The sequence below is a fragment of the Glycine soja genome, chromosome 11 (genome assembly GCF_004193775.1).
Source record: "Glycine soja cultivar W05 chromosome 11, ASM419377v2, whole genome shotgun sequence".
Lineage (NCBI taxonomy): Eukaryota > Viridiplantae > Streptophyta > Magnoliopsida > Fabales > Fabaceae > Glycine > Glycine soja.
In genome coordinates this window covers 11,844,919-11,869,996 of record NC_041012.1, presented here as the reverse complement: position 1 = coordinate 11,869,996, position 25,078 = coordinate 11,844,919, and the positions used below count along the sequence as shown (strand labels likewise).

General features: G+C 32.2%; 2 protein-coding genes and 1 long non-coding RNA gene across 6 annotated transcripts; 1 reads left to right on the top strand and 2 right to left on the bottom strand.

The window, feature by feature from the left end:
- The first annotated feature begins 642 nt into the window (after positions 1-642).
- Positions 643-1,250, top strand: LOC114377321. Its single transcript, XM_028335776.1, has 2 exons — positions 643-946; positions 1,030-1,250. The coding sequence occupies exons 1-2, from the start codon at positions 643-645 to the stop codon at positions 1,248-1,250; spliced, it is 525 nt and encodes a 174-aa protein (XP_028191577.1).
- Positions 1,251-5,668: 4,418 nt separating this feature from the next.
- Positions 5,669-13,678, bottom strand: LOC114375889. The gene is made up of 3 exons (XR_003658864.1): positions 13,628-13,678; positions 6,253-6,329; positions 5,669-6,135 (listed from the first exon to the last, which is right to left on the bottom strand). It is a non-coding gene; the product is annotated as an uncharacterized LOC114375889 (long non-coding RNA).
- A 1,820-nt stretch (positions 13,679-15,498) lies between these two features.
- On the bottom strand, positions 15,499-20,100 carry LOC114376126 (pheophytinase, chloroplastic). Of its 4 annotated transcripts, none has more exons than XM_028334055.1 (6): positions 19,970-20,100; positions 18,900-19,633; positions 17,786-18,012; positions 17,076-17,267; positions 16,836-16,992; positions 15,499-15,977 (listed from the first exon to the last, which is right to left on the bottom strand). In XM_028334055.1, exons 2-6 carry the CDS (start codon positions 19,617-19,619, stop codon positions 15,723-15,725), a joined length of 1,551 nt encoding a protein of 516 aa, XP_028189856.1. In that variant the 5' UTR covers positions 19,620-19,633; positions 19,970-20,100; the 3' UTR covers positions 15,499-15,722. The 4 variants fall into 4 exon arrangements, with proteins under 4 accessions (XP_028189856.1, XP_028189858.1, XP_028189857.1 ...); XM_028334057.1 differs by having other exon boundaries at positions 18,900-19,638; positions 19,970-20,090; XM_028334056.1 differs by having other exon boundaries at positions 19,793-20,075.
- Positions 20,101-25,078: the final 4,978 nt, after the last annotated feature.

Genomic DNA, 25,078 nt, shown 5'->3' with positions numbered 1-25,078 from the left:
AATCTGGAGGTACAAATGGGCCAACTAGCTAAGAAAATTGTTTAAAGGTCCACTAGAACCTTTGGGGCCAATACTGAGATGAATCCCAAAGAGGAGTGCAAGGTAATTTTCACTAGGAGGGAAAGTGCTGAGAAGGAAAAGAGAATTGAGGAGGATGTGCATGATGAGGAAGGAGAAAAGAAGAAGAAGGAGAAAAAGATAAGTAAGGAAAGTGGTGATGAGGTCTCAACCACTAAGACCAAGACCAAGAGCCAGTTAGCTTGGGAGGCTATAAGAGAGATACCACCAGCCTCATCAAAGGAGGCACCGTACCCTCTGGTGCCATCAAAGAAGGACAAAGAATGCTACTTCAAGCGGTTCCTTGACATATTCCTGAAGCTGGAGGTTACTATCCCTTTTGGATAGGCCCTACAGCAGATGTCGTTGTACAAAAAGTTCTTAAAGGACCTCCTTATAAAAAAGGGAAAGTACATCAACAGCGAAACTATTATGGTGGGAGAAAATTACAGTGCAGTAATATAGAAGCTACCTCCCAAGTTTAAAGATCCAGGAAGCGTCACTATCCCATGCTCTATTGGGAGTGTATCCGTAGGTAAGACTCTTATTGACTTAGGAGCAAGTATCAATTTGATGTCACTTTCTATGTGCAAGAGAATATGGAACCTTAAGATTGACCCTACAAGGATGATACTACAGCTGGCAAACCGCTCCATCACAAGACTAGTCAGAGTGGTAGAAGATGTCTTAATCAAAGTCCATCAACTAACATTTCTGATGGACTTTGTAATCATGGACATTGAAGAAGATGCTGAGATCCCCTTGATTTTGGGTCGACCATTCATGGTGACTGCAAAGTGTGTTGTGGACATGGGGAAGGACAACTTGGAGATGAGTGTGGAAGACCAGAAAGCCACCTTCAACTTGTTTGAGGGAATTAATCATCCCAGTGATAGCAAGACTTGTTTTAAGGTGGATGAAATTGAGCAAAAAGCTAACCTTGTTGGGGGCACTTGAATTTTGTGCTTTTAGAAGAAGATGAATCCAAGCCAGTTGTAAATCCTACAGATTCTTCTAGTGTCTTCCTGGGGCCAAAACAGGTCAGGGCCCGAGCTCTAGACATTCCACCAATGGTCCCTCCTCCAGATGTCTCTCCTCCACTTGCTGGCCAAACCTTTATGCTCTTTTCTCAGCCAAAGCAGCTCCTCCCAATGTTGCATAGCCTCCACCATGGCCAGTACCTATTGATATAGAGCTCCACCATCTCTCCCTCCAGCAGTCAATGATGACACTAGAGGCATTCCTAGCCCAGGTTGCTTGGCCAAGAGTCCAACGTCCTTCTGTTAGGGGGTGACACCTTTGGTGTAGCTAATGACGATGTCACAGATGTTAAAGCTGATGATGATTATGTTGTAGACATCGGTGTTGCTCATAGAGTTTGAGATCCAGGGCCCATACAGGATTGAGGCCAATTTTTTTACCAGGATTTTTTTTCTTCTTTCTTTTCTTTATCTTTCTTGTCTTTAGTTTTTATTTTTCTTTTTCTTTAGTTTTCTTTAATTTAATTTTAGCAGTTAATTTTAGTAGTTTAATTTCAGTCATTGAATAAAAAAAATTGAATGATAGAGACAGAGGAAATTAGTAATGGGTTGTGACTTGTTCTGGATAAATTGATGCATGAGATACTGTGTATTGATGAAATAATTGTGAAAGTTTTGATTCTTGTGAGCAGGCGTCATCGTGAATGATGAAGTATGAATTGAAACACAACAATGAAGAGGTTAGCAAGTCCAAACAGAAATCATGGCATAGTAAGCCAAGCACTTCATAAATGTCCGGTGAGATGTGTGACCTTATAATTATGAGAGAACGATTGTTCTTAATTTCCTGATTTTGCATGATTCTCGGACTGTTTGAGTACATACATAGGGTGGAAATGATCAAGGCCTTGTTTGATTTTCTTAGTCACTTAGCCAAATAGCCAACCTATTATTTGAATGAATCCCTTGCACCCTGCTGAGCCTAATGCAGTAAATTGTTTTTGAAACCCGAGCCTAATGAAATTAATGACCACCTTATCTTAGGTTGTAGGAGAGCACGGGTCAAGGCAAATTGACCCTTAATTTTGGGGAGTTGGAATTTTGGTTGGGTGAAAAATTTTGTTTCAACAACATCACCAATGGCACACACGCAAAGATAAAATATGATGAGTTGCTATAGTACCAAATCAATTTCAATCTCCATTAAAAAAAAATTCAAATAAAGAGCTAATAGCAACTAAGTGCTAAATAAATTTTGTGTGTTGTTAGGAATAAAAGGCAAGAAAGTTGGGGGCTGTGAAATATAAGTCATGGGTTATCATGTAGGTGCTCTCTTAAAACCTAATTTTGAATCCAAAGAAAAACCATGAGTTCCTTGTTAGCCCGACCACGTTACAAGCCTAAAAAGTCCTTAGTGATCCGCAATATAGGTGTATGATTACATTAACTGAGATGAAGTGCAAAGTTAGGAATATTAATTTCAGTTGTTAGATTGAAAACACTTTTAGCCGAGACACTTGTATGCTGAGGGAAACACTAACCTTGTGAGGAATGAAGTGTGGTAAGTTTGCCTTGATGAAGTTTCTACTTGCTAACCTTTTCACCTCCATGTGTATTCCTTCATTCTTCCATCACAAGATCAAGACAAATGCAAGCTCAGGATCAGTTAGTGAAAGGTTTGAAAAGGTTTTGCAGTTACCTCATGTGTTGATACATTTAGACTTGTCTTTGGCTTGAGGACAAACAAATGTTTTAATTTGGGGGAGTTTGATAATTGCAAAATATGAGCTAATTTGATAGTCAATTTTGGCTAATAAATGGGTGTAATTTCTTTACTTTATTATTATTTTTAATGAAATAATGAAGAAATTAACATCTTTGCTATTTTTTATCAACAAAATTCAAGAGAAGAAGAATTCCAGTGCTTTAAAGGAAAATTGAGGCGAAAAATGGAAGAAAAAGCCTTGAAGAAAAATTGAAGAAGTGGACAGGTTGTTTAGCACGTGCTCGCGCTTAGCGCACAGCTCAAGCTCAGTGAGCGGAAAAGCTCACAACGAAGCCCAAAGCGTGCTTAGCGCGAAGTCAGTGTGAAAATTAAGCTACCTAGTGCCTACATAAGGAGGAGGAAGCAGAAGGGAAAAATACACCGAGTCTCAGAGTTATCCAAAGCATGGGGCTTATCCCTTAGGGGAAACCCTCTTTCATAGCCATTCCCCCTTTTCTTACTACTAGTCATTCAGTCCCTTCTTCTATTAGCCTCTGAATTGTAAAGCCTCTCATAGCCATGAGAGGCTAAACCCCCTCTATTGGGAGCCTAGCAGCCAACGCCCTGAATTGTAACTGATCTTCTTATCTATTAATACAATTTTAATTTCTATTGTTCTTTTCTGCTATTCATCTCTATTGTGTGGTTTAGCCATCCATGCATCTGTTTTTAGGGGTTATACATTAGGAAATAGTAGTGTTTAAAGCACTAGGAAATGGCATCTCAACATTGCATTACTAGGGATAGAGTGACTTGGTTGTGCCTTTGCATACATCTTTACACTTAATGATGTTTATGATTCAATCTTTGCAAAGAGATTTAGGAGAGAGAATGCATAAATTAGGCTCTTCATCATGAGGGATCAGGGTTGAGCATATTAGTAGATGTGGGTGGAAATTGGGAAATCAGTTAATAAAGAAAAACATTAATATTGCATCAAGGGTAGTTAAGCATGCTAGGTCCCAACATTATCACATTCTGACTTCATCTTTTGCATTTACATTATTATTATTATTATTATTATTATTATTATTATTATTATTATTATTATTATTATTATTATTATTATTTTATCTTTTTTTCCCTTTTACCCTCAAATTTCACACTTACAATTCCCTTTCTCTTCTACTTCTTTTCTTGCTTACAAATTGGGTATTTACCAACGCAAGTACAAACAAAGTCCATGTGGACTCGACACTCGATCTTCCGCAGTGGTTCCTTGTTATTATGTAAGATGGACCGGATTTTTTAAGGGAAGTCAAAAAGTAAATAACATACAATTGCGCGCCTAAAGACTTTTGTAGTATAAATGGCTAAAGTTAATATGAAGCCCATGTGGGAGATTTTTAGGAATTTTATAATTCCTAAATAATTAATTAATGTGGGCTACATATTACACTATAACATTTACATTAATTATTTATATTTTTTATGGGCTCAATATAAGTGATCTAATCTAATGAGCCTATTAGACTATCAATAGAAAATTGGTATGGGCTTAATGAGCGAAAACCAGTTTGTCCCATTAGGAGATAATGGGAACCCTAATAGATTTAAAACCTAAGACACAGTTATGGTCCCCAAGACACCAAATCATAAACAATTTTCTCATCTCCTCATCTGAAGAGAAAAATGAAGGTCTCAAAAGGAATAAGGAGATTTGGTTGAGGAAAACCATCAAACCAATTATTCGTGTCTGTTTTCCAGATTCTGTTGCATTTGCTTCGTCAATCATTATGGATCTAGGTATTTCTAAAACTCTTCCTGATAATCTAATGTTATGGGTTCCTGACGGTTATTGGTATTTTATAAGGATCCCCTAAAATTCCAACACGAACTTCTAATCGAGGACTACGGGAGTGGATAAGGAAAACGACAGGTGTACGATGAAGGAACAAGGTGAGGGAAGGACTTCTGATCGAGGGCTCGCAAAGGCTGAAAGAAAGGGAAAAGAGACGTACGTCATGGAAATTTTGTGAATATAGAGTGAACGGAAAAGATGACGGTTTTAAGAAAAACATCGTCATTTTCGATCCCTCTATTTACGATATTGCCACCGCTTCAAATTCGACGACGATTCCGCATAATTGTCTTCGTTTTGATGTCGTTGAAGTAGTTTTTTAGTAGTGAATTAAATGAGTTGTTATTAATTAATACTACCACAAATTCAAATTTTATTCAAAAAATATCTTTAAGTTTAAATGTTGTAAATATGGGTAGAAGTAGGTTAAACCGCTCGTCAAGATCCTACAACTTGGTCTGTTTAAAGTTTAGTCTAGCTCAGCTCATTTAGCAAAAAAGTCAAGCTTATGTTTTTAAAAAAAAACCTATTTACTTAAATAGGTCAAACCACAAGCCTTAAGAAAAACATATTAAGCTTAACGGTCGCCTCATTTAGCAATAATATTTTATAATAAAAATATTATTATTAATATAATATATAATAAAATTATTTTTTTAAAATTACAAAATTATTTTAGTAGTTTAACAATTTGAATCATTTTAATTAATGGTTAAAATATGTTAATTCATATAAGTATAGATGAGTATCAGGAATATGAACTCTTTGCTTTTGGTGAGACTTAAAAAACTTTTGATAACATGCCAGATGTCATGTTTGTTGGCAATTTTTGCTTATATCTTTGTGGTTTAAAATTGTCTCATTATTTTAATAAAAATCTTTAGTTTGTTTAAAAAATAATATATTTTACACTTTTTAATATGAAACATGCTTTTTAATGAGCTAACGGATCTAATGGACTTTTACAAAGGCCCAACTCAAGTCTAAAAATAGACTCGTGATGGGTTACAAACTCATACTTGGACTATAAAAATATAAAATAGACTAGACCAAACTTATGTAGGACCCGTGTTAGTCCAACATATTTTCACTCCTAATTGTAAATGATGATCACATTTAATGTCAATACTCATAATCTAATGAGTTAATAAAGTGTTAACTATAAATAAAGGGTGTAAAATAAATTTAATGTTGTGTAAATCTACTACTACTAGATACAAATATAAATTTCGTAAAAGTTTGGTAAGGAACATAAGGGTCTTCATTTGGTTCAACAATTAATGGCCTCTTAATCTGATCTACTTTTTTTCCAACACCACCAATGACCTTTTTACCCTTGTCCACGTTAAGAATGGTTTCTTCATCAGAGGACCACTAACAAGGAGTAAGTTATGTCCTGTGCTAGGTTGCACCTACATTGTCCCTCACTAACCAAACACCATCCTCCATATCCCTAGAAGCACAAGCATGACCCCTAGTAGGATTAATATGGGGTTGCACGTTACCACTGGAATGACCACCATGGTCGCATTCTTCATGAATACAAAAGTAATTTTTTTTTACAAAAAGGAGAAGAAGAAAAAAGCAATACTCAAGAGAAACAAAAATAAAATAAAATAAAATGAAATTGATAGAGAAGATAGGAGTACCTTGAAAAGATAAGGAGCGATTGACTTAATAAGAAAGTTGATAGAGAAGCCTCAGATGAATGGTCACGAACACAACACTTGCAAAAAAAAGAGAGAAAAGTGAACAAGAAGAATTGCTAGGAGTTAGTATAGAAATAAAGAAATTAATTGGATGGTGGTTTTGGTTAATTTGAAATTGTGAATTATTAAACTGGTAAGGATTGTAGTTGTTGTTGCTCACATTATGAAAGCTCAAAGATCACACCAACATTGCACAACCATGTGGCACATGAGGAAATTGAAAGGTCTTTCAAACGTTTGTTTCTAATCCTCTAAGTTAGCATTGCTACTACCAAACAACATCAACTTGGGAACCACTGTTATGGGGATTATATGTTATAATTAATGTGTTATATGAGAGACATGTGACTTATGTAAGGACTAATAAATAAATAATTAATAATGAAGGATTAAATTGTAATTGGGTTAAATAAGAGGAGTTTTTAGAGATAATTGTTACTTGATGAGAGTAGTGGTTGTAAAAGGAGTTAATATCCACTAATGTGAAACAATGTCCTCTTCCTGACAAAAAAAATGTTCTCTCTAACTCCTAGCTCATCACAAACGTAAAGAGATAGAAAGTAGTCAAGGAAGCAAAATCTTATTTCTCTCCTCTTCCAAGGAATCAAAGTGCACCAGAGAAAAGCATTATTGTGGAGAAAGATACACATTATTTATCTATTATTTGTGAGAATCATAGGTTTCAAGATCTTGTTGGTTTCCTATAATTGTTAGTTAATTTAAGGAACCCTTAAAATTTGCACGTGGTATCAGAGCATGAGTTATGAAATTTATGATTTTCCAATAATGATTTATTTTCTTCCAATCATACATAAACCCAAATTATAAAATTTAGGGATTTTATTTTTTCTTCCACAAATATGGTATTTTGTAAATAGAAAAAGGGAGATTGTTGATTTTTTTTCCGAGAAAGTATAATATTGGAGAAAGAAATCAATTTTACATTGTTTACTTTCCTGATCTGCACAAATTCATGAAAAGTGAAAAGTCCTCTCTCGACATGTACGTTTTTTAACCTTAATCGAAAGGAATTCTTTGGAATTTCTATTCCAACCCACTTTTTTCTATTCTCAATCCCATATGCTAATCTTTTTTTCAATATTATTATTAAATGTGATTAAAGGATTGAAAGTTTGTGTCCTGCAATTAAATTAACGTGAATGCTTTAAAATTGTTGGTAGCAGTAAATATGTATATGCTATATATTTGCTTGAATGCGATTGGATTTTTATTATTTTATTAGTTATAATGTGAATGTAGTATTTATTTGGTCTGGAATCAAATTAATAAAATGGCTATGAATTGTTAATAGCAATAAGTATATGCAGGCCGTATATTTGGTTGAAATTAAGTGTATGATGAATTTGTTAGTCACCAAAGTGGTCATATCTATAAGATTATTTAATTCCAAATTAATGATTATTTCAATTACTCATAGAATAATGGATGCTAAATTATATGATTATTGGTTTATGGGTAATTGAAATTTATTGTTATAAGGCATTTATGGATCGCCCAAAGGTTGATTAGTTGCTCTTATAATTAATGAATATAATTGTAGGCGATTTGTGTGTATCATTAGTTTTATTTATATACCCAAAGGTAATAGGTACTACTAATTGGTGCATATTTAATTACCAAATAATGTTAAGAATTTTATTAGCATCGTTATGTTGTATGTTGTGTGTTGGTGTATCACCCAAAGGAGAGCATCAATATACATTGATCGTTATCTAAATGAATTATATGTATGACATATGTTTTATGTCTCAAAAAGCTCATGTGAATTTTATTATGTAGTATGTGTTTGCAATTCATTGAAGTCTCATGTATTGCCTGTGTCAATTTTAGTGGGCTTAACTTCTCTGACTAGAATGAGTAAGTCCAATTTCACCTCGATGTATTGGATCTTGATCTTGCTATATTGGAAGAGAAGCATGCTACTATTACTAATGCTAGTAGAAATGAAGAGAAATTCCATTATAAAGCTTAGGAAAGATCTAATAGACTCAGCCTAATGTTCATAAGAATGATTGTTGCAAATAGTATTAAGACAATTCTCCTTAAGACCGATAATGCTAAAGAGTTTATGGGGTTAGTGGGAGAGCGCTCTCAAACAGCTGATAAATCTTTTGTTGGGACATTAATGAGTATGCTGACCACCATGAAGTTTGATGGTTCACGTACTATGCATGAGCATGTCATTGAGATGATAAACATTGCAACAAGACTTAAGACCTTGGGAATGACTGTGAATGAAAACATCGTTGTTCAGTTTATTCTGAACTCATTACCATCTCAGTATGGCCCGTTCCAAATGAGCAATAATACCATGAAAGATAAATGGAATGTGCATGAATTGCAAAGTATGTTTGTTCAGGAAGAAACAAGGCTTAAGAATCAAGGAAGTCACTCATGCCATTATATAAGCCACCAAAGGAATCCAGGAGCTAGAAAGAAATTGTGAAGAAGCATGATAAAGGCAAAGGGTCTATAAAGATCAATGACGGTCCTAGGCAAATCCAAAAGAAGGCATCCAAGAGCAATAATTGTCATTTCTATGGGAAATCTCGACACTTCCAGAAGGATTGCCCAAAGTGTAAGTCTTGGTTCAAAAGGAAATGTGAGCTTAATGCTTATGTATATTTTGAATCAAACTTAACTGAAGTTCCCCATAATACATGGTGGATTGATTCTAGATATACGACTCATGTTTCTAATACTACGCAATGATTCCTTACAATCCAAACCATAAGCCCAAATGAGAAGTTCGTCTTCATGGGGAATAAAGTGAAAGCTCCAGTGGAAGCTATCGAAACTTATCGTTTAAAACTTGACATTAGACATCATTTAGATTTATTGGAAACTCTTTATGTACCTAGTTTATATAGGAATTTAGTTTCATTATCTAAACTTGATGTTACTGGATGCTCTTTTAATTTTGGTAATGGATGTTTCAATTTATTTAAGCATAATCATCTCATCGGTACTGGTGTTCTTTGTGATGGTTTATATAAATTGAAATTAGATGGTTTGTATGTTGAGACTATTTTAACTCTATATCATAATGTTGGCACTAAACATAGTTTAGTGAATGAACGATCTACTTTCTTATGGCATAAACTTTTAGGTCACATTTCTAGAGAAAGGATGGAAAGATTAATAATTAATGAAATTTTTCCTTATCTAGATTTTACGAATCTAAATATTTATGTGGATTGTATTAAGGAAAAACAAACAAAACATACAAAGAAAGAAGCTACAAGAAGCACCCAGCCTCTTAAAATTAAACATACAAAGAAAGATACTTTATCATCTTTATTGATGACTATTCATGTTACGGTTATGCCTACTTATTACATGAGAAATATCAAGCTGCAGATGTCTTAGAAATTTACTTGAATGAAATAGAAAGATAATTAGACAGAAAGGTGAAAGTTGTTAGGTCTGATAGAGGTGGTGAGTATTACGGAAGATACGATGAAACTGGGCAACACCCAGGTCCATTTGCTAAACTCCTTCATAAACGTGGCATTTGTGCGCAACACACAATGTCAGGTACACCACAACAAAATGGTGTATCAAAAAGGCGTAATACAACTTTAATGGATATGGGTATGAGTACGTTAAGAAATTCAACTTTTTCTATATCTTTATGGATGTATGCCTTGAAAACTGTCATGTATTTGTTGAATATGGTTCCTAGAGTAAGGCAATTCCAAAGACTCCTTTTGAATTATGGACAAATAAGACACCTAGTATAAGGCACCTGCATGTTTGGGGTTGCCAGGCAAAAATAATGGTTTATAATCCACAAGAAAGAAAATTGGATGCAAGAACAATTAATGGATATTTCATTGGTTATCCAGAAAAATCAAAGGGGTATATGTTATATTGTCCTAATCATAGTATGAGAATTATCGAAACTGGAAATGCAAGGTTTAATGAAAATGGTGAAATCAGTGGGAGTACAGTTCCATGAGATGTGGAAATTAAAGAAGTTAGAGTGCAAGTCCCTTTAGCTTGTGCCTATAGCAGTAAGGTGATTGCTCCTTTAGTTGTTGTTCCAAACAATAGTTAAGAAGAGCAACACAATAATGAACACATGATACATAATGAACCTATTGTGGAAGAACCACAAGAAGTAGCATTAAGGAGGTCTCAAAGAGAAAGGAGACCGACTATTTTGAATGACTATGTGGTATACCTACCTGAAACAGAAACATACTCAAGTATTAATGATAATGATCCATATTTGTTTTCACAAGCTGAAGTTGTGATAATTCTGAGAAGTGGTTAAATTCCATGAAAGAAGAGATAAATTCCATGGAACATAATGGTGTTTGGGACCTTGTAGAATTGTCAAAGGGTTGTAACTAAGGCTAAACTTGTTACTAAGGGATGTACTCAAAAAAATGGCATTGATTATAAAGAGACATTTTCACTTGTCTTACGAAATGATTCTTTCAATATTATCATGACATTAGTAGCCCATTATGACTTGGAGCTACATCAGATGGATGTGAAAACTGTCTTTCTTAATGGAGATTTAGAGGAGAATATTTATATGGACCAACCAATGGGGTTCTCATTTGAAGGAAAGGAACACATGGTGTGCAAATTAAAGAAATCAATATACGATTTTAAGCAAGCTTCCCACCAATGGTATTTGAAGTTTAATGATACCATTGTTTCCATTTAAGGAAAATACTATTGATTGATGTATATATTTGAAGGTTAGTGGAAGTAAGGTTATTTTTCTAATTCTGTATGTTGATGATATATTTCTTGCAACTAATGATCTTGGTCTTCTTCATGAGACTAAGAAGTTTCTCTCTAGCAACTTTAAAATGAAAGATATGGGCGAGGCAAGCTATGTGATGGGGATAGAAATATTCCAAAATAGATCACAAGGATTGTTAGGCTTGTCTCAAAAAGCATATATCAATAAAGTACTAGAGAGATTCAGGATGGAAAAGTGCTCATCATCACCTATTCAAATTCAAAAATGAGACAAATTTAGTCTTGCACAATGTCCTAGAAATGAACGGGAATGAAAACACATGGAAGCAATTCCATATGCATTAGTTGTTGGGAGTATTATGTATGCTCAAATCTGTACTCGACCATACATAAGCTTTGCAATTGGAATGTTAGGAAGATATCAAAGTAATCCGAGAATGGAACATTAGAAAGTTGCAAAGAAAGTTCTGAGATACTTATAGGGAACAAAATATCACATGCTTACATATAGGAGGTTTGATCACCTTGAGGTGATTGAGTATTTAGACTCAGACTTTGTTAGATGTGTGGATACGAGAAAATCCACTCTTGGTTATGTATTTATCTTAGCTGAAGGAGCAATATCGTGGAAGAGTGCACAATAATCAGTTGTTGTTGCATCTACCATGGAAGCTGAATTTGTAGCATGTTTTGAGGCTACAATTGAGGCTAATTGGCTGTAGAACTTTATTTCAGGGCTTGAAATTGTCGACAGTATTGCTAGGTCACTGAAAATGTATTGTGATAACTTTGCATCAATATTTTTTTTCTAAGAATGACAAGTACTCTAAGGGTGCTAAGCATATGGAATTAAAGTACTTTGTCGTAAATTAAGAACTTTAGAAACAAAGAGTGTCAATAGAACATATTAGTACAAACATTTTGATAGTTGACCCTTTGACAAAGGGATTACCACCCAAGACATTTATAGAACATGTTGAAAGTATGAGCATTATTGTTATTGATGATCATTAAGTGTAATTTAACTTATGCATTTTACTGACACTCTAAGCTCATTTATGATATGTTTATGATTACTTGTTCTTTATGTTTGCATGCATATTTGTATTAGAGTAATGTTAACAGGTTTTGTCTTGAATAAAGACATTATGTTGGACCAATTATGTACTCCTAACTAATGGTCATATTAAGGAAAATACTAATTTGTAGTACATGGAAGGAACTATGTTAATTAAGTGATGTACAAACGATATGACTCGAATTGGTTCCTATTCTTAATCATGAAATTATGATGTACCCAATGTATAGAACGATTTAGTTATTTTAATGCGCATTATGTTAGTTTAATCTATTTATTTATTTAGTCCATAATGTTTGGTATTGTCACATGAGTCAAGTGGGAGAATGTTAGAATTAGTGTCTCGTGACAGACATGTGACTTATGTAGGGACTAAAATAAATAATTAATAATTAAGGACTAAATTATAATTGGGTTAAATAGAAGTTTTTAGAGATAACTACTATATGATGAGAGTAATGGTTATAAAAGAGGTTAATATCCACTAAGGAAAACAAGGTCATCTTCCTAACAAAAAACTATTTTCTCTAACCCCTAGTCATCACAAACGTAGAGAGACAGAAAGAATAGTCAATGAAGCCAAATCTTGTTTCTCTCCCCTTCTAAGGAATCAAAGTGCACCGAACAGAAGTCTCGCTATGGAAAAAGGTACGCATTATTTATCTATTATTTGTGAGAATCATAGGTTTCAAGATCATGTTGGTCCCTAAAAGGGACTTAACATCTACTCGTCGCCCTAAAAGGGACTTAGCATTAACTCGTCGCCCTTGAAGGGACTTATGATCGTGTGATTGTACAATTCATAGTTCACAACTCAATGCACATATATATCTCAATCATATACATACTCAATTTATCACATACACTTAATCCCAATCACAATGGTATAATATCAATTTAACATGTTATCACACCTCATGAATCATATACACTTTACCTATGAACTATGCAATACACACATCTACTCAATTATTTTCAAAATCATTTTAACTCGTCGGGTTCCCACAGTGGATCTCATCACAATACTCGTCGCCCTTAAAGGGTCTTACAATTGTGTGATTGCACAGTTCATAGTTCACAACTCAATACACACATCTCATCTCAATACACATGTATTTCATCATCCGTCACATGTTCAATTTATCACATACTCACAGTTTGAATCATCATTTCATAACCTCAACATAACAATTTATACAAAAGATTTCATCACAACATGGGGTGTAAAATCCCTGAAATAGTTTCTCACAATTATATCACAATCAATTAATCAAATTCATGGGTTAAACACAAAGACATCAAGAGCACTCAAGTTTATCAATCAATTCTCATCAGGACATCAATTGGTACATAGAACACAATAATATTATATTTATAATCATAAAGAGAAAATTATAATTCAATAAACATCCCAAAATAAACCCAAATTTAGTTCTCTAAGGATCCCTACACATGTTCATTCTAATCCTCAATTGCGATAAACTCATCCCTTACCTCTGAGCGGACTCACGTGTCTTCAGCCAGCGATAGCAACATCTCTATCGGTTCCCTGAAATTCTTTCAATTATTCATCCGACTGCTCCGATAGAATTCCCAAACGTCAGAGAGACGGAGAAGAGATTGAAACCTCCACTTGTACTGTCTTCATGCGATTCCTTTTTCTCCCTCCACGAATATTATCTTGCAAATCCCAACGGTGGAAGCGTGAGGAATTGAATTTTGAACAACATATCCAAATTTCATGAAAATCTAACGGCTAAAGAAACCGGTATCGTAGTTTTACCGAGACAATTTTGGGTTTCTGCGGGAAATTAAAATGCTACAATGCGAAGGGTTTTCCTCTAAGCTCAGATATGATTTTGAAATTCCCAACGGTGAGAATGTTCGGAATTGGGTTGCGAACATGATAATCAAATTTTACGACGATCCAACGGTGAACGGGTTCGAGATCGTCGTTTTTCCAAGACAGATTTGGTGGGCTGCGGGAAAAAGAAAGGGTTTTGAGAGGAGAAGGGGAAAAACGAAAATGAGACCAAAAAGGAGGCAGCTGACTTAACATAACTATTTATACCTAGGGTACTCAGTCTATTATTTGCTCTATATTTATTTATTTATTTATTTTTTTACTAAAAAGCTTTTTAAATTTATTTACGAAAAATTGGGATGTTACATCTTATAATTGTTAATCTAGGAAATCTTTAAAATTTACATTACATTCATTTTTATACCTCTTCAGTCGACATTATTTCTACCAAGCAATACTGACTTGGGGGCAATTGTTATGGGGATTACGTTTGTTCCTAATCCTCTTAAGTCGACATTACTTTTGTCAAGTAATACCGACTTGGGAGCAACTATTATGTGGATTACATTTGTTTCTCTACCTCTTAAGCCTCTTCTAATAGGTCTAAAGTATAAAGTATATTTATTTGATATATGATGAATGACAATACCTCTTTTGACTCAAGCAACTTCAATGCCCAAAAAGTATTTTAATTAACTTTGAGTTCTTTGATTTTGAAACATGTGTTGAGAATTTAGTTGAGGTCATGGATAACTGCCTTGTCATTTCCTGTAATGATCATGTCGTCATCATAGAGCAAGATAACAATGTAAGATGTACCATTAATTTTTGACAAAGAATGAATAATTAGCTTTTGACGGTTGGAAACCAATGTTAGCAATGGAGGAAGAGAATTTGTAAAACCAACTTTTGGATGCTTGCTTAAGTTTGTAAAGGGACTTATTAAGTCGACATACAAGCTTCTCCCCCCTTGTCAACGAAAACCAGGTGGGGCTTTCATATAAACCTTCTCAAGTAAGTCACTATGCAGGAAGACATTTTGGACAATTGTTTGGTGGAGATGCCAATTTCGAACAACAACAACAATCCACAGACAATAAACATTGATGAGTTTGACAACAGAAGCAAAAATCACCTTGTAATCTATTCCCTCTTGTTGGGTGAAGTCCTTGGAAACAAGTCGGGATGTATAACTCTATGTCTAGCTAATGTGGAACGTGAATTTTTCCAGAGAACAATTACATGGTTTTTTATTTCATAGCACAATTACAAGTTTTTGAATTTGAAGAAAAATGTGCTGAATAATTGATGTGCCTTGATAAATATTTGTGTCCGTAATGACGTTCGATCTTCATGCGTTGCTATATGGAATTGGAATTGAAATTTCCACTTGAAACATCCAAGTGATAATTTTAATTTTTAGCAAAAGCAGTTTCAATGTGGCGAAGCCAATTTCGTTGATGTTTTCCTATAAATTTGTGTTCATGATTTTTTTTCTCCTATAAAGATGTTCAAGTCTCATTGCCTAACTGTTTTAGGTTTGCCAAGCATTCCATACTGATTTTTTTTAAAAAAAAAGCTCGTATGTATAACATAAAACATCTCCTGAGTAATAGTTGTTCACTAGCATGCTTTCTTGGTGAGTAATTATAGGTATATTATATATACAAGATTTTACCTATGATTCTAAAGCATTTGTGTTTGTTTTCTCTTTATACAAACTATGAAAGAGAAGACAGTATACAAAGTTGATTTATATTTGAAGATGCCATATGATTCACCCTGTCATTGAGGTTTGGCTGCCAGAATATTACTGAACTTGGATTGAGATCTGATGAAAGATCTTATCCTGTCCCAAAGTGAGAAATTGGAAGCGAAATATCTGACCATCACTGACTTTTTTGAACCTTCTCTGGGAAATTCTAATTCCCTGTCAATAATAGAGTGCTTCATACTGTCTAGATCTTCAAGCAATGGTAATGACACAGAACCCTGAGACTCTAGGTTTCTGATCCACCCGCGAAGTAAGAAATTTATGATCTACAGTAACATAGAAACTTTTTGTATTAATTACTGAGATCAAGATCATGACAATCACAAGGAAATAAACACTTCAAAAGGAATACAATGTAATAGCAGTAAAATTTCCTTGAAACCCTATAATCAATTTAAAGAACTTCATAAAAGTTATATATTAACATTATTTTCTTAAGATCCAAGGTAGACGATATCAACTGACAAGCCTGACAAATTTGCGTGACTCAAAAAGTAAATGTTATTTACCTTTCTGAGTCACTACTTTGGTAATGAAAGTCAAAGTTATAGAACATGTGCTTCTTGCAATGAGGTAAAAGACATTGCCTCCTCTCTCTCAATCACAAAAAAGGGTAATGATGAACCCACAACTCATTTTTATGGTCTATAGGTAGAAAGAAGAGAGAGAATAAAAAGGAAAGAGAAAATAATAGATGTGATAAATATGATAGAAGTGAGATGAAAAAGAAAGTGAAAGCATGTTAAATATTCTTTTCCACAAAAAAAAAAAAGGAAGAAAAGTGATAGCAATACATTCTACCACGCATTTATTATTGCTTAAAATTTATTGAAAAATGAAAACTACAAAAATAAGGAGAGACTCATTAAATAAGATATGAGGCTCACTAAAATTTGTGATTTCCAATAATTTCAACCAATAAGGAAAGGAAAACACATATGTAAAGAGTGCGTTCAAAATAGTGTATTGCTAACATTTCTCAATATGGAAAGGAAAAAACATGGAAGAAATGACTTTAAGAACTGATAAATCAAATACAGTACAATCCTGCTATTCATTAAGCACCATTATATCTTAACACAAATTGATAAACCATTAATCAAATTTGAGAGGAATTTGCATACCTCAGGAACTTCATCATGAGGGCAGTGACCAGCAGGGCTGATTTGATAATATGGAGCTTCAGGCACCTGCCTTTTAACCTGGAGACCCCAAATTGGCCCCACCCAGGGATCTTCTTTTCCATACATGAGGCAGATTGGCACATTGTTTGCTCGACATCTAAAATGCAGAAACCGTGAAAATCCTTAACCTGTGAATTCATGCATATCTAATACCAGTTTTAGAGATGATGTAATTTATACCTGGATAATGTTTCATTAAAGGATAGTTCTCCTTGAGGAGCAAACATGATTGAAGCAAATGACGCTGCAGCAGCTGGATGCCTTGTGGTTTCAACTATGCGTGAAAAAACGTTATCTACGTTTGTTGAATGATCTGCATAAACCTGACTAAGTACCTCAGCAATACTTTTAGGATCACTAATTTTCTCCCACCTAAATGATAAAAAACATATAAAAATCAGGTTAATGGAAAATATATGATTTAGTAATTAATCCACCTAGAGTTGCAGTCTCTCTCACTAGTTAAGAACAAAACGGAATGACGTCTGAGACACTCACCTTGCACATCATGGAAAAAAAAAAAAAACCATCTTGGACAATCTTACTCATTAGGAGTACATATTTCAGGATACCAAAAATTATTATTAAAAGGTAAAAAAACCTCACTGGCTTCTTCCAGAAAATTAATGTTAAAAGGCAACTGTACCACAATTTTTTTTTTTAAAAAAAAAAAACACAATTGTTCTTGTCAACAGTGTTGTAAAGTTTCTCCTTCCAAATAGAACACTAGGTTCATTAAGCAGACTTTCTTATTTATCACTCATATGAAAGGATAAGTAGGTAACATGTATGAACTTTACTTTCATACAAGTTCTTAACTAAAATATTGAAAGCATGTCAGCAAAAAAAGACAGAAATGAAGCAATAAATAAAAATAAATCCATACTTACAATAACTCTGTAAGTCTCTTTATACTTGAAGGTAGGGGGAATGTTCCGGCCCATGGAAATATTTTCGCTAGTCTTGGACTTTTTATGGGATTTGGCAGAAACCCCCAAAAAGGTGTTGCATTAAGCAATGCGACACCTTTCACTAAATGAGGGTTGTTTGCCGCAAAATACAATGCAACCAATCCTCCTAGTGAGTTGCCCACAAGATAGACTGGTTCACCAATGACCTGTTGTAACAACAAATTAATTTGGATCATTGCTTCAATAATAAATTTCCAAAAGCAAAGTATAAACTACCATGAATATTTGCAAACCAGCTAACTAGGTAATACTATAAATTTAACCATGCTATCTGTTACACAACTATCAATTATTCGTCTGATTAAAATATAGAAACAGTCCATATATAATCCTTCTCCTGATACTTAAACGAATATTATCTTAAGAAAAAGTTACAAGAAATCCAGAAGCAAATTTTCCTGCAAAATTTTTCAGTAAATAGTTTGAGAAAACATAAACAGGACTGAATTAGCTAAAAATTGGCTTGGTTGCTATCAAACACTGTGTGTCTAACAAAATAATGAATTAATTGTATTGAGCTTTTCTTAGCATCACATATAATAAAATAAGTCATTTGAACCAAATGTTCTCACTTATTTGTGTCAACCATATCCCACCATGAATATTAATGAAACCAGCAAACTGTTTAGTACTTTAAAGTTCACAAAGCTATAAATTATTTGTCTGACTAAAATATGGATACAATCCACATATAATCCTTTTTCATAATACTTAAGCAACAAATAATACAGCTTAAGAAAGTATTACAAGTATCAAACTGAAGAGTTAAGACAACTTGGTCTTACATGCTTTGGTTCCATGTCACAGACCAAGTATTCCAAAAGCTTAAATTGTTAGATAAAGACACGCGAGTAGTTTTAAATTATTGTAACCCAAAAGATAAATCTAAAACTACAGAGCGAAAAAAGCAAACCCAGATACTAATTTACCTGGAATAGTTTTCATCATATATAGTTGAGGCTCAGAGCAAACAAAAACTGGACTCAAATAGCTAAATATCGTATTCTATCAACAAACAGTGCATGTCCCTTACCTCTTCTATGAAGCAACGAACTTGATCTTGCCATAAATCAACCGAGTAAACAAGCTTAGTCGCCCACGGTTTAGTTTCATCTCCAAAACCCCATGAAGAAACACTTCCATTTGATGCAGCCTCTTCATTAGACAAAGGGGCAGGATCTTCAAAAGGCAAAGACATCCCTTGGCCTAGAAAATCCAGAGCCCACACTCTGTAGTCACGCCCCAAATCCTTAAGTTGCTTCTCATAATGGAAAGAGCCAACACCAAAACCTGGTAAAAAGAGAACACGAGGCAAATCATTGACGTTTTCGCACCCGGCCTTCTCATAGTGCACATTGAGTTTAGGTTTCCATCCCCAAAAACAACTACTTATTGGAGCACCAGATTCACCTTTTGAATCATCAGGCAGACCTGGAATCAGAACCTTGGTTGTTACAGGCTCCTCTAACCCTGAAATATCCCTTGCTTCCTCTTCACCAATCACATAACCATCATCATAACTTCCACTACAAACCTTGAAATTGAATCTTTTTGAGCTTCTTAGCTGCACCCTAGTACCCATCTCATAAAATCTCACAGGCGCACATGCAGAAATAGTACCTGTGTAATAAACTCCAAGTTTTCCTATAGAGGAAACTCTTGATTGACGTGAACTCAAACTCTTTTCAACTAATTTCCACTTTGAGTTCACAACTTGGCAGCATGGTGCTGACCCATATGAAAGAGTTTCCATACCTAGAAACTGTTCTGCACTAACCAAAAAAAACAAATGATTCAGTGAAAATTCAACTCGATTTTCTCTGTGATGGACAAGGAGAGTCAAATTTAACAATGAAAAATTCGTAGTTCTGAAGTACAAATTGATTTCTTTTTTCCTTCTAGCAAACAAAGCAATGAATGCATTACCAGAAATTTGTACAAAGATTTTGTAGCCACTAGCCAGAACTGAACAGAAAATATAGCAATTTTGGATTTGGGACGCATCAGTCAAGGGCTTTTCATAGATAATAAATAATTCAAATTGAAAAGAAAAAAAAATCTCTTCCTGCTCCAAAAAAATTGACTTGTTTATGGAATCTCTACCTTTAATTTAATGAAAGGAGGAGCATGAAAATCTGATGCTTCCCTAGTAGTATACTTCAGGTTTTTTCAGAGTTTAGAATAAGAGATAAAGACATATGTTGCGTTATTCTTAAATTAAAAGAAAAATTATTTTAAAGGAAATTAAAATTATAAACTACAGTAATTAGGAATGAAATGGTAGGTGACATAAGTGACAAAGTGATAGGTTTGTTTTGCCCGCTTCACGCTTCGTCTGTCCTCCATTTGCAACGTGTTCATTCCACAAAAATCTGCCTACCCAAATCGCCCACTCGCCACGTGCCACTTCAACAGTTCAATTTGACACTAATAATATAAAATATTTTTATATTTTCATTTAATCATAATTTATGATTAATAAGATTTTAAAAATAATTATTATAAAAATTAATAAATTTATTATATATAATAAGTTATGATCGTATGGTAATGAAAAACTTTTTACATTAGCCATGTGTAGTATTTTTTTTAATATAATCCTTTTTCTCTTAAAGAATAAGTAAAAATGGTTTGTGAATTGGTTAGTTATAATTTGAGATGGATAAAAAAAATCATTTTCTTTGTTTAATAATTGACTTCTATGACTCTTCAACTTTTGCTGCACAACTAATTTTGTGAGAGAATCCAAAACAAAACAATGATATCACCTTTGCGATACTTATTTTAAGATAAAAGAAAGTGTGCCAGTTGAAAACGGATTTTTCTTATATTTCATACAAAATGTAGTATAGGATAATGCACTAAAAGAGAGAGTAAGTTAATGGTTCATGCAATGCAATGCAATGACAGTTTTATTTTCAGGAGTTTTAAATTTCTATACTTTTATTTTATCATATGCTGTTACATATATAATAAATTTATCATTTTTTATAATAATTATTTTTTACAGATTTATAATAATTATCTTAAAAATTATTCAAACCAACCATGATTTGTGTAAACCATTTTATGGATACAATAGACTAAAAGTAAACTTATAATAAAAAAGAAACTTAAATGTCAACATAAATGATCATTTTGATCTTTAAATATGCGGTAATAATTTAATTTTTAAAAAGTTTGAAAGTTTTAATTTTATTTCTAAATATATGTAAAAATATAAAAATTAAGTATTTTCATATAATTTAATATTAAATTAATCATGATAAATATATTTTAATATTAAATTAATCTTTAAACATTACAGAAAATATAATCATATCAAATTTAACCATAGGATTTCATGCACTGTCACACTATTTATATATTTAAGAATTAAATCAAAAATTTTATTGAGAGATTAAATTATCATCTATTTATTACATATTTTAGAACTAAAGTGATCATTTACTCATCATATTATTTGATTATACATTAATGAGACATGCTAATTAATGGTTAAAAAAAGAAACGCTAATTATTGAAGGGTTTTTTCTACAGTAGTGGCGTGGACTTCAACTTCTTTATTATCGGATTATTGAGAAATAAACCTTTGGTATTACTGCATTTGTAGCTGGTGATGGGTAATTTTAATTTTTTTAAAATAAGTGTTTTTTAAGAAATAGATATAATTTATATATTAAAATAAAAAATTATTATTTTTTAAATAAAATCAATTTAGACAAATACACTAAAAAGATAGAAATTAATCATTTTATTAAAATAAACATTCTTTTAACAAACAAGTAGTTTAAACAAATCCACCAAATATTTGCGAACAGTAAGCAGGTTGTGACTCGTAAGTGTGTGGAGGAGAGTACTGAGAGGTGTCCAAGAAAACAAAGACAAAGATAACTTAACGTAAAGGGCTTCTCTTTAGGTTGCGTGGTGGTGGAGTTTTATTGTGTTTTAGCTAATTGAAAAGTCAAAGACAATGCCTCATATTTCGACTGAAAACATGCCACGCCTTTATTCTGAAAAATGCGTTTTTCTAATTTTTGTCTATATTCTCTACAAAAATTGAGAAATTAGATGATTTTCTCAACATGAAATTAAAATTAACTAAATTAAAAAATATCAAAAGTTTTTATAATATTATCGACGCGTGCCGTGCAACAATAAACAAATTATGTAAGCATTTTTGTTTGGATTTTGTATTGTATTCCTTGCGTTCCTATTTATAAAACATGGTTAATAAAAAAATTGTCTCGTATATAAGATTTTATTTAATCTATTTTGAGTATTAATAATTTTTTTTACTTAAATGTTCTTGTTTCTTTTAATTTATAATTAAATTCTATTTTGAATTATTATTTTCTCTTTCTTACAAAGATCAGAGAATATGAATAGATTTTCATTAATGTTAAAGATAAATTTAGAAAATTACATTAAAGATAAATTTAATGTTACACCTAAATTAATTAATTTTCTTAATAAACATAATTTATGTTTATAATAATTATTATTTTAACGAATATGTTATAGATGTTTTGAAATATTTATTATAATCAAGTCGTTGTTTAAAGCCATTTGAGTAGATTAAAATGATAACTGAAAAAAATGATAAATTGAGAAGCAAAAGAACACAATACTTTATTGCACCTATATGACATTTGAATATCTGGGTGAATATTGTAAAAAATTCCTCGTAATGATAAGATGAGAATTTGTCAAATCTAGAAGACAATCATATAATTACAGTTATATTCCAAACAGCCATATTTTTATAAATAAATATCAATCAAGTAATATTCAATCAATCAATAAAGTATTTTAACTAGAATGTAGTGTCATAAATCAAATAATTATATATTCCATATTCCATAAATCTATTTAATATGTTAGATAACCAATTTAACAAAAGAAATACCCATTGAAACCAATTAGTGATTGTAATAGTTCAATGATACAAATACATGTGGACAATAACTTTTTGAAGTATACTAATTGGCATAAAAGTTATAATCAATAAGAATTTTGCTATATATTAGTGAATTTATAAATTTGTTAATAAGTTAATTAACGTGTATTAAAAATTAATGAGCGAGCATATATTTCTCAAGAATCATAATTAGTGGGTAAGGAAAAAATTATGAAAATTGAAATATGACATTTATTTTATGTATCGAAACACAGTTAATAGGTCAAAGAATTACATCTTATGTCAAATTTTACTATATTTTTCACTAGAGAAAATATTGTAGATCAATTAGGTATTAATATTAAAAAATCAATATCATTCATTACCATTTAATTTCTTGTTGATGATAAAAATATTTAACGGTGGAATTATGTAATATAGTTTGGCAAGAAAATCAAATGGTGTAGTATTTTTTTTTATAAATATTCAAAGATCGTCTCCATAGAGACTATGTTTTTATCAAAGTATTTGTTTAAACCAATTAAATGACAGAAAACATAACAAATTTCTAAGACGCAAATTATCAAATTGTTTTGTGCAAAATGTAGATTTTTAATAAGTGCTCGGTGTTTGATTGTACTCAACTAACTTTTAATATAATATCAGATATTTCACCATTTAATATTAAGTTAAGCGTCATTCTAACACAATTGTTTGTTGTAACATACTGTTCCTTTATTTTTATTAAAATAAATAAATAAGAATTAAGTCATTATAATTCTCACTGTACAAAGAATTTTTGCTCCATAACAGTTTTATGAAATATTTTTATTTTTATTTTAATGACTCTTAAGAACTTTAATAGATCAAGCACGAAAAAATCTTTAGAGAACATAAAAAACGTCAATATTGTTAACAAAGAATACTTAAGCGACTTCATCTAGATAGAACATACTTAAGAATCCTAAAAAATCAATTTTGAATTATTTCTTTTTTTGAAATTCAATTCTATTTTTTCCAAAATTTTCACTTGTTCTTGTGATTAAATTTCACTCGTATAAATTTAATTTATTTACGCATGTTTTAAGTTTTAATTTCACGTAAATTATTTACACATGTTTCAAGCTTTGATTTTAATTTTGAATTATATAACAATAATCATATATATACCTATTGCATAGGTTTCAATTTCAAAACTCACGTAAATTGTCAAACCCTTAAATTTTCGTATGAATAATTCTTATGGTCTGGATTCTTTGATTTTGGCATTCAAAGCATGATGACGCCGTGTCCTTTGTTTATAATAATTAACAATATGCTTATATGACTGTTAGATAGATATATGAGTTATTTTTCAAATGTTTTAATAGCCTAATTTGTTTATTATCACCTTGTCTTTCAATTCATGTAATCTTTGTATTATTAGATATGTGAATATGAATTATTATGGCATCAAATTGCACATGCTGAGGTAGAACCTTTGTACCATTATTGGATAAACTGAAGAGTGCTTTCCGCTGTTACTGGATGCATGGCGCAAATGTTAATATTTAATGGACATTATTTTCTAATCAAAATTACGTTAGAGGCTTTCTTTCTCCACCTAAAGTTATATTCCTCGATTGTGTAAACAATGCTGGAACTTATTGGCCATCCTTTTCAAGGTGCAATAGTAAGTGTCACTTATATATATATATATATATATATATATATATATATATATATACACATGTTTATCTAATGATACATTTATTATTATGGTGTGCTATATATATTTGTTACATGTAAATATATTTATAAACCTTGAAGTTAGATATATTTTATTATTATAATACATGCTTACCTATTTGTTAAATATTTTTGTAGTTAGTTAATTGAGACTTAGGGGTGCATATCAGTATTTTATACTTACTATTTTGACTTGGTTAGTGCTTGTATACCACATAAAGTCTATATTGTTATTAATTAATTGACACCGAAGATGTTATAGTGTTGCTATGATATGATTTTGAAAATTATTTGAGTCGATGTGTATGTCAATGGGTTATGTCTTGTAAACATTGCTATGATTGTATAATATGATATATAAGTATAAGTGAAGTATGCAATGAATTGTGAGCTATATTAACTATGCAATTACACAACAACAAGATCCTTTAAGGGCGACAAGTTCATGCGCAATGAATTTGTGATGGGCTCCACTGTGGGAACCCGACGAGTTTAATTACTGGAGGCGTGATGAGTTAAAACGATTTTGAAAATAATTGAGATTTTAAAAATAATTGAGTAGTTGTGTGTATTGCATAGTTTAT

What these genes read in the sequence shown, in the direction of transcription:
- LOC114377321 (XM_028335776.1), top strand. Translation starts at nt 643, where the DNA reads ATGTGCAAGAGAATATGGAACCTTAAGATTGACCCTACAAGGATGATA. An exon ending in TGAGGGAATTAATCATCCCA is followed by an intron (nt 947 to 1,029) that starts GTGATAGCAAGA and finishes TTGTGCTTTTAG; the next exon opens with AAGAAGATGAATCCAAGCCA.
- LOC114376126 (XM_028334055.1), bottom strand. Translation starts at nt 19,619, where the DNA reads ATGGAAACTCTTTCATATGGGTCAGCACCATGCTGCCAAGTTGTGAAC. An exon ending in TTCGTTGCTTCATAGAAGAG is followed by an intron (nt 18,013 to 18,899) that starts GTAAGGGACATG and finishes TTGTTACAACAG; the next exon opens with GTCATTGGTGAACCAGTCTA. An exon ending in CTCATGATGAAGTTCCTGAG is followed by an intron (nt 15,978 to 16,835) that starts GTATGCAAATTC and finishes ATGTTACTGTAG; the next exon opens with ATCATAAATTTCTTACTTCG.